Consider the following 14,762-nt stretch of genomic DNA (forward strand, 5'->3'; position numbering starts at 1 on the left):
CACACGCATGCGCCGCTCCCTGCTTCTGGTTCCCGGCACCCTGAGGTCCCGCCTCCCGGCCTGCAGCGCGGTTCCGCTTAAGTAGACGCATGCGCACCCCCCTGCTTCCTGTCCTGGCGCCCTGACGGGCGCGCCCGTCCCTCCCCCAGGCCTCTCCGCGCGTTCACGATTAGGCTCACGCATGCGCACCTGCCGGTCAGTCGCCAGCGCACACACTGTTAAGCGCCCGCGTCCGTCGGTCGTCCCCAGCTCTGGCTCGGTCAAGGTTCCCCCCTCCTCCGATCTCCGACTCCCTCCAAGAAAATAAATGAAGTGTAATAGGGATATAATAAAGTGCATAAGGATCAAGTACACACATCGATGAATTTGCACACATTCATGCAATCCGTGCACGCCCAGTACGTAGCCTCCATCTGAACAGGTCCCACGGGGCCTGTCTTCCTCCTGTTCTTAGTGAAATGAGAGATGCGCGCAGTAAGCAAAGGAAAGGCTTTTTAAACAGAGGAACGCGACTTGGAAGGCTTTGGAAATTTTCAGTCTCTACAGGGGACAAAAGATATTGAAATTAAACAATAGTGGGGCTCTGGTGGGCTAGTGGTGAGAGGCTGCGCTGCAATCCCAAAGGCCAAGGGATCAAATTCAACAGCGGCTCCGTGGGAGAAGGATGGCTGTGTCCTTCCGCTGCTTTGTTGATGCTGTTAGGTGTTGTTTCCGATTTTTCTGAGGAGGATTTGAAGCGCTTGCTGCAGAGGGTCAAGGACTACAGCTTTCAATATGGATCGAGGCTCAATATCAAGAAAACAAAGATTCTCTCCATTGAGCCAATTGGCAGCATCAGGATGGATGGTGAAGAGATTGAGATTGTTCACAGCTTTAGTTTGCTTGGCTCCACGGTCAACACTCTTGGTACCAGCAGCCAGGAAATAAAAAGATGTATTGCGATGGGAAAGTCTGCTGTTAGGGACCTCTCCAAAGTACTGAAGAGCGATGGTGTCATTCTGGAGACTAAGGTGTGTCTGATACCATGGTCTTTGCAATCACTTGTTATGCGTCAGAGAGTTGGACAATGACTAGGGAGGATAGAAGGAGGATTGATGCCTTTGAGCTGTGGTGCTGGAGAAGAGTATTGAGGGTACCATGGACTGCTAAGAAAACAAACAGATCTATCCTGGAGAGGTTAAACCAGGCTGCTCCTTGGAGACAAGGATTCTGAAGCTTTTTCTGACATACTTTGGACATGTTGTAAAGAGGGACCGGTTCTTGGAAAGGGACAACAACAATTAGGTGCTGTCGTGTATGACTTCTAGCGACCCTAAGAACAGAGCTGAACGCTACCCTATACTGTGCCACCCTCATTATCTGACACACAGAAGCCCACTGCTGCCATCACTGTGTCAATCTGGTTGACAGTCTTCCTCTCCTTTTCTGTCCCACCCTCTTGCCAAACATGTTGTTGTTATGTGCCATCGAGTCACCTGCGACTTATAGCGACCCTATGTACAACTGCCCTAAACCCTGCTCTCTCCTGTGCCAACCTCACTGTCTCTGACACACACCCCCTGATTACCCCAGTCACTGAATCAATCCACCTCATACTGTGTCTTCCTCTCCTACACTGTCCCTCCACCCTCCCAAGCAGGATGTCCCTCTCCAAGGACATATCAAGATATCAAGACATATCAATATCAAGACATATCAATCCATATTGAAGGCTACAGTCCTTGACCCTCTGCAGCAAGTGCTTCAGGTCCTCAGTTTCAGCAAGCAGGGTTGTGTCATTTGCATAACAGAGATTGTTGATAGATCTTCCACCAATCCTGATGCCACATTCCTCCTCATAGAGCCCAGCCTTCCGGATAATCTGTTCTGTATATAGGTTGAAAAGGTATGGAGATAGGACACATCCCTGGCGTACACCCTTCCCAATTTTGAACCATGCAGTGTTTCCTTGCTCTGTTCTGATGACTGCCTCCTGGTCCAAGTCTAGGTTTTGCATTAGCACAGCCAACTGTTCTGGGATTCCCATTTTTCTCAGAGTCAGTTGCAGTTTGTTGTGATCCACAGAGTCAAACGCCTTTGCATAATCAATGAAACACAGACATTCCTCTCATACTCCTTGCTTTCAGCCAAAATTCATTGTATTAGCAGAAATATTGCATCCTGGACAGAAAGGATAGACACAAATGTGGAATGAAAGATCCTTGGACTTTGTAATGGGTTGTCTCACCTCCCCCCCACCTCAAAATCTACTGGAAATCCTAACTTATACACAACTTCAGTGTTCATACTGATCATAACAACATCCTCCTGAACAAAGGGAAAATAAATATATGTTCGCTAAAGCCATACATTTGTGGTATTTCTTTTATATCAGCATTGGATAATTAAGATAGACTTTCAGTTTTACAAGGAATAGCCTGTCCTAACAATCTGTCCAGAATATGTGATATTAAGCTTCACCGTCTTTGCTTCCAGGGAACATTCTGGTTGCACTTTATCCAACACACGTCTGTTTGTTCTTTTGGCAGTCCTTGGGATATTCAGCACTCTTTTCCAACACGGCAGATCAAAGGCACCGACTCTTCTTCTGTCATCCTTATGCATTGTCCAGCTCTCAGATGCATACTAGGTGATTGGAAAGACTGGCTTGAATGGGCTGCTCTCCAGAACATTGGAGAGGTCCCTGACAGTCGGCTTTCCTGATAATACACACCTCCCAGTCTCCTGACTGCTGGTACTGCATCAGACTCAGATATGTTCAGGATGATTAAGGATGGTGCAGGATAGGAGAGAGTTCTGATCTCTTGTTCATGGGATAGCTGTGGGTGGTATGCTGCTCAACACCACTTCAGAACAACTCACAATCTCACAGGGTAGGAAGCAGTGTGAGAGCGCCCTAGGCATCTTTGATACCTTTCACAGAAAACAGAGGGATAGCAGCACAGGCAACTGAGAGTTCTGAGGGTTGAGATGAGAGTCAAGACGTGAGGCTCATTCATTCCAGAATTTCTCTGAGCTGTATCGTTTCCCCATATCTGTTTAATCTGTATGTAGGGCAAATAATTCCAGGAGGAGTAATTTATGAAGAATGTGGCATCAGGGTTGGAGGAAGACTCATCAGCAAACTGCATTATGCATATGACACAATGTTACTTGCAGAAAGGGAAGGAGACTTGAAGCACTTTCTGATGAAGATCGAAGATGGTAGCTTTCAATATGAATTATACATCAATGTCAAGAAAACAAAGCTTCTCCCCATTAGAGCAGTAGACATTATCACAGGTAGAGAAAAGATTAAGGTTGCCAATGATTTTGTTTTATGTGATTTACAACCAATACCATTGGCACCAGCAGTCAAGAAGTCAAAAGATGCACCTGGTGGACCCTGCCAGTAGCATATGCTTGTCTCAGAAACTAGGCCTGTCTAAGTGCTCAGGGCCTGTCCAGTGAAGCTGCGAACGACTCATGAAAGCAGCTACGGTTCCTTTGGTCTCCTCTCCTACTTGGGTGACTGTGGTAGTTCTAGAGTTAACACGTGGCTAATCCCCTTTGCCGGAATGTGTGCATTTATCAGATCAAAAGCACCCAGTGAGCACTGCTGTGAGCACTGCCCTGGCCGCCAGGAGGGGGAGGTTGGAGAGTGGGGCACTGTCTGGCAGGAAAAAAAAAATCAAATATCAAATGATGTATATTGCCCTGGGAAGATCTGCTGTCAGGAACCTCTCCAAAGTGTGAAAGAGCAGGGATGTCAGTTTAAAGTGTAAAGTGCCCTGGACCCAAGTCATGGCATTTGTGTTTGCTTCCTATACACCTGGGATCTGGACAGTGAACAAGGGAGACAGGGGAATTACTGACGCCTTTGAATTACAGTGTTGGAGAAGAGTACTGACATCCCACGACCTGCCGAAAGTACAACCAGCTGGTCCTTGGGGGTAAGGAGGGAGAAATTGCATCTCACAGATTTCATGCATGTTTTCCTGCTGAGAAAGGTCAAGGAAAGAGGGGGGAACCTTCAGCAAGATGGATTGACACAGAGACTGTACCGTGGGCTCAGATAGGTGTGAGAGGGTGAGACGGTGCACGGCAAGGTTCCCCTTGTTACTCATGGGGGTGACCCCAGCAGTCACAGCAAGGTGTCCACCAGCACTGTGTCTTGAATGTGTGGGGGCAGCTGGCGTGACTCTTCCATTTCACAGACGACGGATCAAGAAGAACTGTACTTCAAGAGCTAGACCTAGACCTAAGGAATTACATGCAATGAGTTTAATTCACAGTTGACCCAGTGACAACATTCTGGGCTTGGAGGTCACGCTGGGGTAGGGTGGGGTGGGGCTTTGGGTGGTGGTGATTTGCACGTGAGGTAGCCATGAAGGAGTGGCCTGAGGACAGACTGTGAGCCAGCTTTCCCGATGATCCCTGAGAGTCTCCCTCAAGAGTTGTCCTTCATGAACCCCCAAACCTTCACTAGACCCAATACTGTAGAGTCACTTTTGAATCATATCTCCCTACAGGACAAAGGAGGATTCTTAGGAGGGTTTCAAGGCTGTGCGTGCTCCTGGAGCAGACGGCCTTCTCTTGCTCTGGACAATCAATGGGTGGTTTCCGCCTACTGTCCTTCGCAGCTCAGTGCTTAATCACTGCACCACCACAGCACCTCTGATTATGAGAAGTTCCTACTTTTGAAAAAGACAACTTACCAAACCAGAAATTTCTGAGAGTGAAAAGTGACACTTGCCAATCAGGTCCGGAGAAGTCACGGCCGCGGCTCCAGGCGGCAATCCTGCTGTGGGGCCACGGTGCCCAGGGCCCACCCTAGAGTCATGGGGACTCAGACGCACAGTGGTCGAGCTTGTTCAAAGTCACTTAGCAAGTCACTGGAGGAGCAAGGGGCTGGTCCCAGGAGTCCTGGGGAAAGTAAACGGTCACACAGAGTCACCCACTTGTTGTGGGGCTGGAGTCCACTCACAGAGGCCCCTCCAGCAGGGTGTTTCGAGGCTGTGCATGGGTTTGGAGGAGAGTGTCTTTCTTCTCACCACAGAGTGAGCCTGGAGGGCTTCAAACAGCCAGAGGCCTCTCCTTTGCACACTGCCCCTCGGGGTGCCCTGGGCAGTGGGTGGTAGGTGTCATTGAGTAGACTGTGACTCAGACCCTCCGAGCAGGAGAACAGACCTGGCCCTGCTGGCGCCATCCTCGCCGTCTCCGACACTGCTCACACGCGTTTTTACAGTCACCGTGTCAGCGTATTTCATTGAGCTGCCTCTCTTTCTCTGACCATCTATCTTTCTCAGCGTGATATCTTTTTCCAAGGACCCCTCCCTACAATCATGGTTTTTCATCAATACTTTCTCCACAGAATTCTTGAGCATTGCAACTTGAAGTTCCAATTTGTTCTTCAGTTCTCTCAGCTGGAAAAAATGCAAAGTGTCTTCTTCCTTTTTGGTTTTCTGCCTCCAGCCCTTTGTACATTTCCTTACAGTATCCTTGGAGGCAAAGATTCTGGTGCTCTGTCTGACATACTTTGGACATGTTGCAAGGAGGGACCAGTCCTTGGAGAAGGATTTTATGCTTGGGAGGGTGGAGGGACAGCGCAGGAGGGGAAGGCCCTCTATGAGGTGGATTGATTCAGTGACTGGGGTAACGGGGGTGGGCGTGTTGGAGGCAGTGAGGTTGGCACAGGATAGAGCAGGGTTTAGGACTGTTGTATATAAGGTCGCTATGAGTCGCAGATGACGCAACAGCACAAAACAACAACAACATCTCCTATTAATTTCTCTTATTTTAGCATTTCTTTCCATTCTTATATAATTCCCCCCCCTCTATGTTCTAGTATTTCTTAAACCCAAGAAACTGAAGAACAAATTCAAACCTCGAGTTGCTATAATCAAGGATGCTTTAGGCAGAATATTAAATGATCCAGAAAGTATTAAAAGAAGATGGAAAGAATATACTGAGTCACTGTATCAAAAGGAATTGTCAGACACAGAAGAATTTCATGAAACAACGTATGAGCAAGAGCCTTTGGTGATGAAAGAAGAAGTTCAAGCTGCTTTGAAGGAAATGGCAAAAAATAAGGCCCCAGAAATAGAATGTATACCAATTGACACATTTCAGCTAACAGACGCTGCCCTGAACTTGCTCACCAAGTTGTGCCAAGAAATCTGGAGAACAACCACTTGGCCAACTGACTGGAAAAGAACTATATTTGTTCCCATCCCAAAGAAGGGTGACCCAACAGAGTGTGGAAACTATAGAACAATCTCATTAATTTCACATGCAAGCAAGATTCTACTGAAGATTATCCAAAAACGACTGGAACAGCACATCAGCAGAGAACTGCCAGAAGTCCAGGCTGGGTTTAGAAGGGGTCATGGTACTAGGGATATTGTAGCTGATGTCAGATGGATCTTAGATGAAAGCAGGGAATACCGGAGGAATGTCTGTCTGTGTTTCATTGACTATGCAAAGGCGTTTGACTGTGTGGATCATACAAACTGTGGCTGACTCTGAGAAGAATGGGAATCCCAGAACACTTGATCGTGCTAATGAGAAACCTATACTTGGACCAAGAGGCAGTCATCAGAACAGAGCAGGGTAACACTGCATGGTTCAAAATTGGGAAGGGCGTGTGCCAGGATGTGTCCTGTCTCCATACATTTTCAACCTGTATGCAGAACAGATTATCCAGGAGGCTGGTCTCTATGAGGAGAAATGTGGGGTCAAGACTGGTGGAAGATCTATCAACAGTCTGCATTATGCAGATGACACAACCCTGCTTGCTGAAACTGAAGCGCTTGCTGCAGAGGGTCAAGGACTGCAGCCTCCAATATAGATTGAGGCTCAATGTCAAGAAGACAAAGATTCTCACCACTGGGCCAATTGGCAGCATCAGGATGGATGGTGAAGAGATTGAGATCGTTCACAGCTTTAGTTTCTTTGGCTCCACAGTCAACACTTTCAGCACCAATGGGCAGAACTTGCACCCTCCCCCCCCTCCCTCCCCTGATTTCACTCACCACCAATCCTGAATGGATCCCTGTCCCTCCAACCAGCACCTCACACACAAACGGGGCCATCGTGGACCAATCCCTGTAGAGTCCAGCCCGAGAATGATAACAGGGGCTGTTCCTGGCACTGTAGCCCTGGGCATATCCCTAGGAAAATCCCAGCACCTCTCAGAAAACTTACCAAGAGTCACTAGACAATATTAGAGCTCAGCTTAGTGCAGTCCAAGACCAGAGTGACTTTCCAGCGGCAGTTGTATTACCAAATAAAACAACTCAGTGTGTTAACCATGGAAAAGGCCGCCCTCTCCCTGCTTCTCATAGAAGGCTGTCACATCTATACCAATATATCAGGAGTATTCGAGAAAGAATAAAATCATTAAAAGACAAAGATAACACCCTAGTTAGAGAACCAGGACCATGTGGCAATGAGGAGCCCAGCTGCTCTACATTCTGACCCCCTTTCTGCTTGTCCTCCTAACTCTTGCCTCTGTTTTAGAATCTCTCAGAAATTTTCAGTAGAATGTTTCACAGCCATCTCCCGAGTGACCACCTGGAACACGTGAAAATGATGCTTCTCCTTCAGATCTTACAGGGAACCAACCCCAGCATTGCCCTTGTCCAACGCAAAAAGCCAGGGACAACCCTGACCCTGCTCCGTCCACCTTTTATGGTCTGGAGTGTAGGAAGAAGGATGTAGTTCCCTGCCCACCCCAAGTACTTAGCGCAAGGCCTGGCCCTGGCCATACCTGGAGGAGGCCCGACAATGTCCTCAGGAGGCCTCACCATATCCTGGCGAGGTCACCTGGACAGCCGGCACCAAACTGGGCTCAGGACCTGATCACATCCTCACAGGACGTGGCCCCTCAAGTCCATCCCTCTCAATCTCCCTAACAGTCCCCCTTAGAGGAACCTGCCTGCATGAGGTCTGGTCTCTGCCCGTGGTCACCTGGCGTCCCTCTCAGGTCTGCTTAATAAAGGGCCTGGTCATTACTTGGGATCAGCTTCTTCCTCTGTCTGTCCCCTCCCATCTCCCTCCCTCCCTACCTTTCTGTCTGTCTCTCTGTCTCAGCTCTTTTTCCATCTAAAAGGCTCGAGTGTGTCAGAGATGATGAGGCTAGAAAAGAGTTCAGAGGCTCTGGGTTGTCCTCGATTCGACAGCAGAGAACAACCCTAACAGGGCTGTGAATCTTTGCTCACTCCATCCCATCAAAGCTGCACAGCCCTCCTTTATTTCAGAAAAGCACTGGATTGCACTTGAAGGCTCTGGTGTCTCCCGGATCATGAACCTCTGCTCCTCAGTAAAATGCTTTTCTCTACCTTTGTGGTTGTGGCTATGGCCGTCAAGGTGACCCCAGCGGGTTTTCAGAGGCAGTGAGTCCCGCAGGAGGAGACGCCCTGACCCTCCTGCAGAGCAGGTGGTGTCTTTAGGCCGACAGTGACCTTTCGCCATGGTAGCACCCGAGCTTCTGCCTCTGCTTGTCTGGTCTTTGAAGCCCAGCCGGGTCTGGCCTGGTCAGGGCTCCCTCTCTGGCAGCGGTGGACGTGTGAGCTGCTAGGTGACAGCATGGTGGGTGACTCGGCTGCAGCCGTGGGACTTTCGGGGCCACAGCTCCACCTTGGGCTTGTTCTCTTTTTTCTGGGTGCTCCTGAGGCGCGGAGCCCCTCCGACGTGGGACATTGCCTCTGTGCTATGCAAAGCTTGGAGCCCGAGTTCACCAGGGACTTTGCTAAAGAAACGTGAGCAAACCGACCCCAAAGCCATCAGCTTGGTGTGTGTCCCAGGAGACTCTGGTCCTGAGGCCCGTAGACAGCGACCACTCCCCCCTTGGGCTGTCTGCTTAACGCAGCTCTAGTGTGAAAGACTGGGGTCTCTCAACGGCAATTCTTTAGCATGAATTTGTGCTACTCAAAACCTTTAGAATCCAACACCTTCATACACAGATAATTATTACACTACGATGACTTGTTTCTCTTAGGCCTCTGGGGTTTGAAAAACACTTCATCTCCTGTATGCCTCTGGTCACTGATGATAGCCTGATGTACAGGCCCTGGTCCATGGCACACAGGCCGACCTTCTGCCCAGATCTGCTTGTTTGTTCTTCCGGCAATCCACGGGATAGGCAATGTGTGGCCAGCACCACGATTCAAGAGCATGAGTTCTGCTTCCTTGTTCAGACGCACAGACCCCAAGAAAGCGTTCACGGACCCAAGGACCCAAGTGTCCAGCTCGTTGCTGACACCTCCACCTGCCAGCACCCGCTCGTCACCCAGCCACGAAAGCCTGCGATTCTGTCTCCAGAACAAACACCTTGGACGCTTCCTCTTCTCCCATTAGCTGCTGCAAAGCACGGGGATGGCAGCCTCCCCAGCAGTCTGTGCTCCGGGCCCAGGCCTTCCTCACAGCCCAGCTGGATGGGGTGGGGCCGCGTCAATTTCCTTCTTAAAGGTCTAACTCTAGCAATGGATGTTTTCATTTACCCACTTTATTTACCTCCTGAACGCCATGCAAGGAACTCTGGGGTGTAGTGAGTAACATACCAGGCTGCTAACTGAAGGTCAGCGATTTAGTCCTCGTGGGAGGAAAATCATGACTCCTCACGCAGAGTTACAGCCTCAGGAGCACCCTGGAGGTCACCCCGGTCAGGATGGCCTCGGCATCTCTCAGGTTGGCTTTTTTTTAAATCATTGACAGTTTTATTTCATTAGGTGACAAATCAGCAGCATTAAGTATGTAAAATCTGGCTTGTAGACAGTGGAGAATCAAAACACTCAGAAGGGAATTCATTAATACCTGCTCCCAAGCCTCCAGAAGCCCCATATACTTTGGGCACTAATACACAAGCTCACCATAATAAATTCCCTGTCAATCTTTGTGCTCTCAAAGTATCAGGTTGGCTTTTGACGCACAGATGCCAGATGCTGTTCTCGACACCAGCGCTCCTGCTGGACACAGCCCCAAGGTCCAGCCGTGCTGAGTGTTGTTCTGGTGGAGAGACAGAAAGGAGGCTAAGTCTCGAAAGCTTGTTACCTGGAGACAGGCACTGCGTGGGGACAGGCGGCTGCGCGGGGACAGGTGCTGCGGACATGCATTCATTCCCTGTGCACAGAGCATCTCCACGGACCCTGTGGTCCTCCACCTGCACCCCTCTTTCTGCTTGCTCCCCTCTCCAGCTGTCATCCTTACCCTGGTCCAGCTTTCTGTTCTCCTGACGTGCTGTCCCTTCACCTCTTTTCAAACACCTTGAACACCTTCCTGCACCAAGATCTGGCTGTCTCTGCCCACAGGCCCCTGAAATCTCATTGGAAAATTTCCCACACATGACTCAGCTTCCTGGGAGAAACCGTACATGCAGAGAGACCTTCAAAGCTGAAGTCAATGAAACTTCTAAAAATTGTGTATGTTGTTGTTGTTAGGTGCCACCCCCTTGAGGGTGACCAGCAGTGACCCATGAACCGCGCATCTGAGCCCTGTCAGCGCCTGGCCAACCCCACAGCCTCTGACACACTCGCGTCCATTACTGCAGTCACTGGTCGAGGGTCTGCCTCTCCTCCACTGACTCTCCACCTTTCCAAACAGGATGCCCCCTCCAAGGAACAGCCTCTCCTAACAACATGCTCAAATATGTGACAAACCTTATCATCCTTGCCGCCAAGGAGCATTCAGTTTGTTCTTTTGACCGTCTGTGGGATGTTCAGCGCTCTTCTCAAAACCACCGTTCAAAAGTATCAACTCTTCTTCTGTCCTCCCTATTCATTGTCCAGCTCTCACATGCATAGCAAGTGACTGGAAAGAGTATGGCCTGAATTAGGTGCACCTTCGCCCTCAAACCGACATCACTACTCCTCAGTAATTTGGAGAGGTGCCTGACTGCAGACTTTCCCAGTGCACTGCATCTCCTGACTGCTGGTACCGCAGATATTGACTGTGTGTAGTTATATACTTAAATGTAAGCACAGACCACATGCTGATGGGCACAAGTTAAAGAGCTGAGCAGAAAATGTCAAAGGACACCTCTGGAAGACAAAGCCAAGTATTTTAACAAAATGTGCAAAGAGCTGGACTCGGAAAAGCAAAAGGAGTAACTCGCTTGACATTTCTTTCTTTTTTTTAATTGATATTTTAATGATAGTTTACAGAAAACTTGGATTTCCATTTATTCATTGTTGCATATTTTCCTCCCTCCCCTCCACCCAGTTCGATTTTATCTTTAAAAATATTCTTTCATTGTTGCACAATTTCCTCCCCTCCCCCCGCTTCCACTTTCACTCAGCGTTTCTTAAGCTGAAGGAACTGAAGTTGTAATACTTAAGGATGCTGAGAACAGAATGCTGAATGATCGGGGAAGCAGTGGAAGAAGACGGAAGGAGCACACAGTCCCTGTACCAAAAAGAACTGACTGACACAGACGAATTTAATGAAACAACGTATGATCAAGAGGCCACAGCAATAAAAGAGGAAGTTCAAGGAACTGCAGGAGTTGATGACATACCAATTGACTATTTCAGCAAACAGTCGCTGCCCTGGATGTGCTCACCAGGTTGTGCAAAGAAATCTGGAGGACAATCACCTGGCTGACTGAGTGGAAGAGATCTATATTTATTCCCATTCCAGACAAATGTGACCCAACAGAGCAAGGTTCTGCTGCAGATTATTAGAAATGGCCAGAACAGTACGTCAGTAGAGAACTGCCAGATGTGCAGGCTGGGTTTAGATGAGACCGTGGTACTAGGGACATCGTAGCCAACGTCAGATGGATCTTGGCAGAAAGCAGAGAGTACCAGAGGAATATCTATGTTTCCTTGACTATGCAAAGGCATTTGACTGTGTGGATCACAACAAATTGTAGCTGACTCTGAGAAGAATGGGAATCCCAGAACACTGGATTGTGCTCATGTGAGACCTACTTGGATCAGAACTTCTTGCTACGTGCCATCAAGTTGCCTGCGTCTGATAGCGAGCCTATCTATGTACAAGGTCTCTGAACCCTGCGCTGCCCTGAGCCACTGTCACTCACTCCAACACACCGACTCCCGTTTCCCCATTTACTTCATCAATCTATCTCATCCAGGGTTTTCCTCTCCTACACTGTCTCTCCCACTCTGCCGAGCATGGTGTCCTTTTCCAAGGACTAGTTGCTTCTGGCCACATGCCCAAAGTATATGAGACAGAACTTCAAAATTCTAGCCTCCATAAAAACAAAACAAAACAAAAAATTTAAAAAAAAATAAAAAAATTCTAGCCTCCAAGGAGAAATTTGATTTCACTTTCTCTAAGATAGTCCTATTTGTTTTATTGTCAATCCATGATATGTTCAAGACTCTTCTACAGCACCACAGCTCAAAGGCATCAATTTTTCTGTCATCCTTAGTCATGGTCCAGCTCTCTGATGCATAGCAAGTAATTGCAAAGACCATGGCCTGGATCAGGCACATCTTAGTCTCTAGACTGACATTGTTACTTCTCAGCACTCTGGAGAGGTCTCTGACAGCAGATTTTTCCCAATGCAATTTTTCCTTTGATTTCCTGACTGCTGGTGCCAAAAGTGTTGATTGCAGAGCTGAGCAAGCTCTAATTGTTAACAACCTCAATATCTTCTCCATCCATCATGGTGCTTCCAATTGGCCCAGTGGTGAGAATCTTTGTCTTCCTGATGTTGAGCTTCAATCCATATTGAAGACTCCAGTCCTTGACCTTCTGCTTCCTTCACTTTCAGCAAGCAAGGATGTACCATCTGTATAATGTAGGTTTTTGGGGAATCTTCCTCCAAGCCCAATGCTACATTCTTCTTCATAGAGTCCAGCTTCTTGAAAGACATTTTCAGTTTCAGATTGAATGGGTGTGGAGAAAGGGTATAGCCCTGATACACACATTTTCTAATTTCAAACCATGCAGTGCTCCCTTGCTCTGTTCGCACAACTACCTTATGCAGCAAACGCTTCATGTCCTTTTCAGTTTCAGCAAACAAGGTTGTTTCATCTGCATAACGCAGGTTGTTGATGAGTCTTCCTCCATCCTCATCAAGTCCAGTCTCCTGAATGATCTGTTCTGCAAATAGATTGAAAAGATATAGAGACAAGACACATCCCTGACGCAAACCTTTCCTGATCCTGAACCATGCAGTGTTTCCCTGTCCTGGTCTGACTACTGCTTCCTGGTCCAAGTATAAGTTTCTCATGAGCATGATTAAGTGTTCTGGGATCCCCATTCTTCTCAAGGTTAGCCACAATTTGTTGTGATCCACACAATGATATCGTTCATATTTTGTCCTCTTTGGAATCCAGCTTGAATTTCTGTCGGTTACGTGGCAATGTTCCAGTTTTCTATTGTCTTCAGCAAGACTTCTTATTTGCATGTGATATCGATGGTAGTTTGTTTGATTACCTTTTTTTGGAGTGGGAACAAATAAGAATGTCTTCCAGTCAGTTGGCAGGGTGGTCATCATCTCATTCTCTTGGCATAGCCTTGTGAGCACGTCCAGGACTGCTTCTGAACATGCCAAGTGGTATTCCATTAGTACCTGTACTTGTCATTGTTAGGTGCTCACAGCCACCCAGTGAACCAAAGATCTGCACCCCGTACTATTCTGCGCCATCCTCACACTTCCTGACACACAGAGCCCATTGCAGCAGTCACCGTGTCAACCCACCTAGTTGAGGGTCTTCTCCTTCGCTGACTCTCCACCCTTCCCAGGATCATGTCATTCTCCAAGGAATAGCCCCTCCTAGCGACATGCCTCAAGTACGTGAGGTGAAGCTTCATCATCTTGGTCTCTAAACAGCACTCTGGCTGCATCCTCTCCAAGACATATCTGTTCGTTCTATTGGTTGTCCACGGGACGTTCAATGTTCTTCTCCAACACCACAGCTCAAAGGCATCAATTTTTTTCTGTCATCCTTATTAATCATCCAGTTCCTGGATGTATAGCTAGTAATCAGAAAGACTGTGACCTGAATCAGACTCACCTTAGTCTTCATACTGACATCACTACTCCTCAATAATTTGGAAAGGTCTCTAACTGCAGATTTTCCCAGTGCAATGCGTCTCCTCATTTCCTGACTGCTGACCCCAAAGGTGTTAATTGTGCTCTAACTCTACCTTGTCACTTTTGAGGAGAAGATATGTATATTTTTCTTTCTTACACCTGTGCTGTGCTGAAAGACAGGTACGTTTGGGCACTCGTGTTATCACGACATGGATTTACCACTGGCACGTTCTTGCTTCTAGACGTCCTGCCTTCACCGCTGTAGGGCACTCTGGCAGCTGTGTCCTAAGTGCTAGCCCAAAGCCTGTGTGAATCCATGAGGGGCTCGGAGGGACAAGGATGGCTACTCAGACTCCATGGGAGGTCCTGACGGGCCATCTCTGAAGTATTCCTGAGAAAGCTAGGATCCTGTGATCCTTGCCTGGACGTTAAGTACTTGGATTCCCTCTTCTGAGAAGGATGCTGGCGTGGTGTCCTGGCAGGGGGACTTTGTGGAGTATTGCCAGCACATCAATAACAATGCACTTTTGTTAGTAAAAAAGGTAATTTCTACATCTGAAAAGGTCAGTTGCCATCTATGTCTCAGTAATTCAGGAAGGCCCCACCTGGTAAACAGGCAGATTAAGATACAGTTTACATATGACTGGAAAACCAGCGGTCACCAGCATTTAGGATAGATGCATTTCCTCTTCTGGTAAACAGATGGATAACAAAGCAAGATACTATAATGAAATGTGCAGAGAGCTGGAGTCAGAAAATCAAAAGGGCCGAACTC

At 48.0% G+C, this 14,762-nt stretch overlaps 1 protein-coding gene across 1 annotated transcript in view; it reads right to left on the minus strand.

The window, feature by feature from the left end:
• BLOC1S4 (biogenesis of lysosomal organelles complex-1, subunit 4, cappuccino) overlaps positions 1-91 on the minus strand; it is a 927-nt gene extending 836 nt beyond the window's left edge. The window contains exon 1 of the mRNA XM_006893673.1: positions 4-91. Coding sequence (XP_006893735.1) covers positions 4-91 — 88 coding nt within the window. The remainder of the gene's footprint in view (positions 1-3) is intronic.
• Positions 92-14,762: the final 14,671 nt, after the last annotated feature.

Source organism: Elephantulus edwardii, unplaced genomic scaffold, assembly GCF_000299155.1.
Source record: "Elephantulus edwardii isolate Elephantulus edwardi_28Jun2011 unplaced genomic scaffold, EleEdw1.0 scaffold00129, whole genome shotgun sequence".
Classification (NCBI taxonomy): Eukaryota; Metazoa; Chordata; class Mammalia; order Macroscelidea; family Macroscelididae; genus Elephantulus; species Elephantulus edwardii.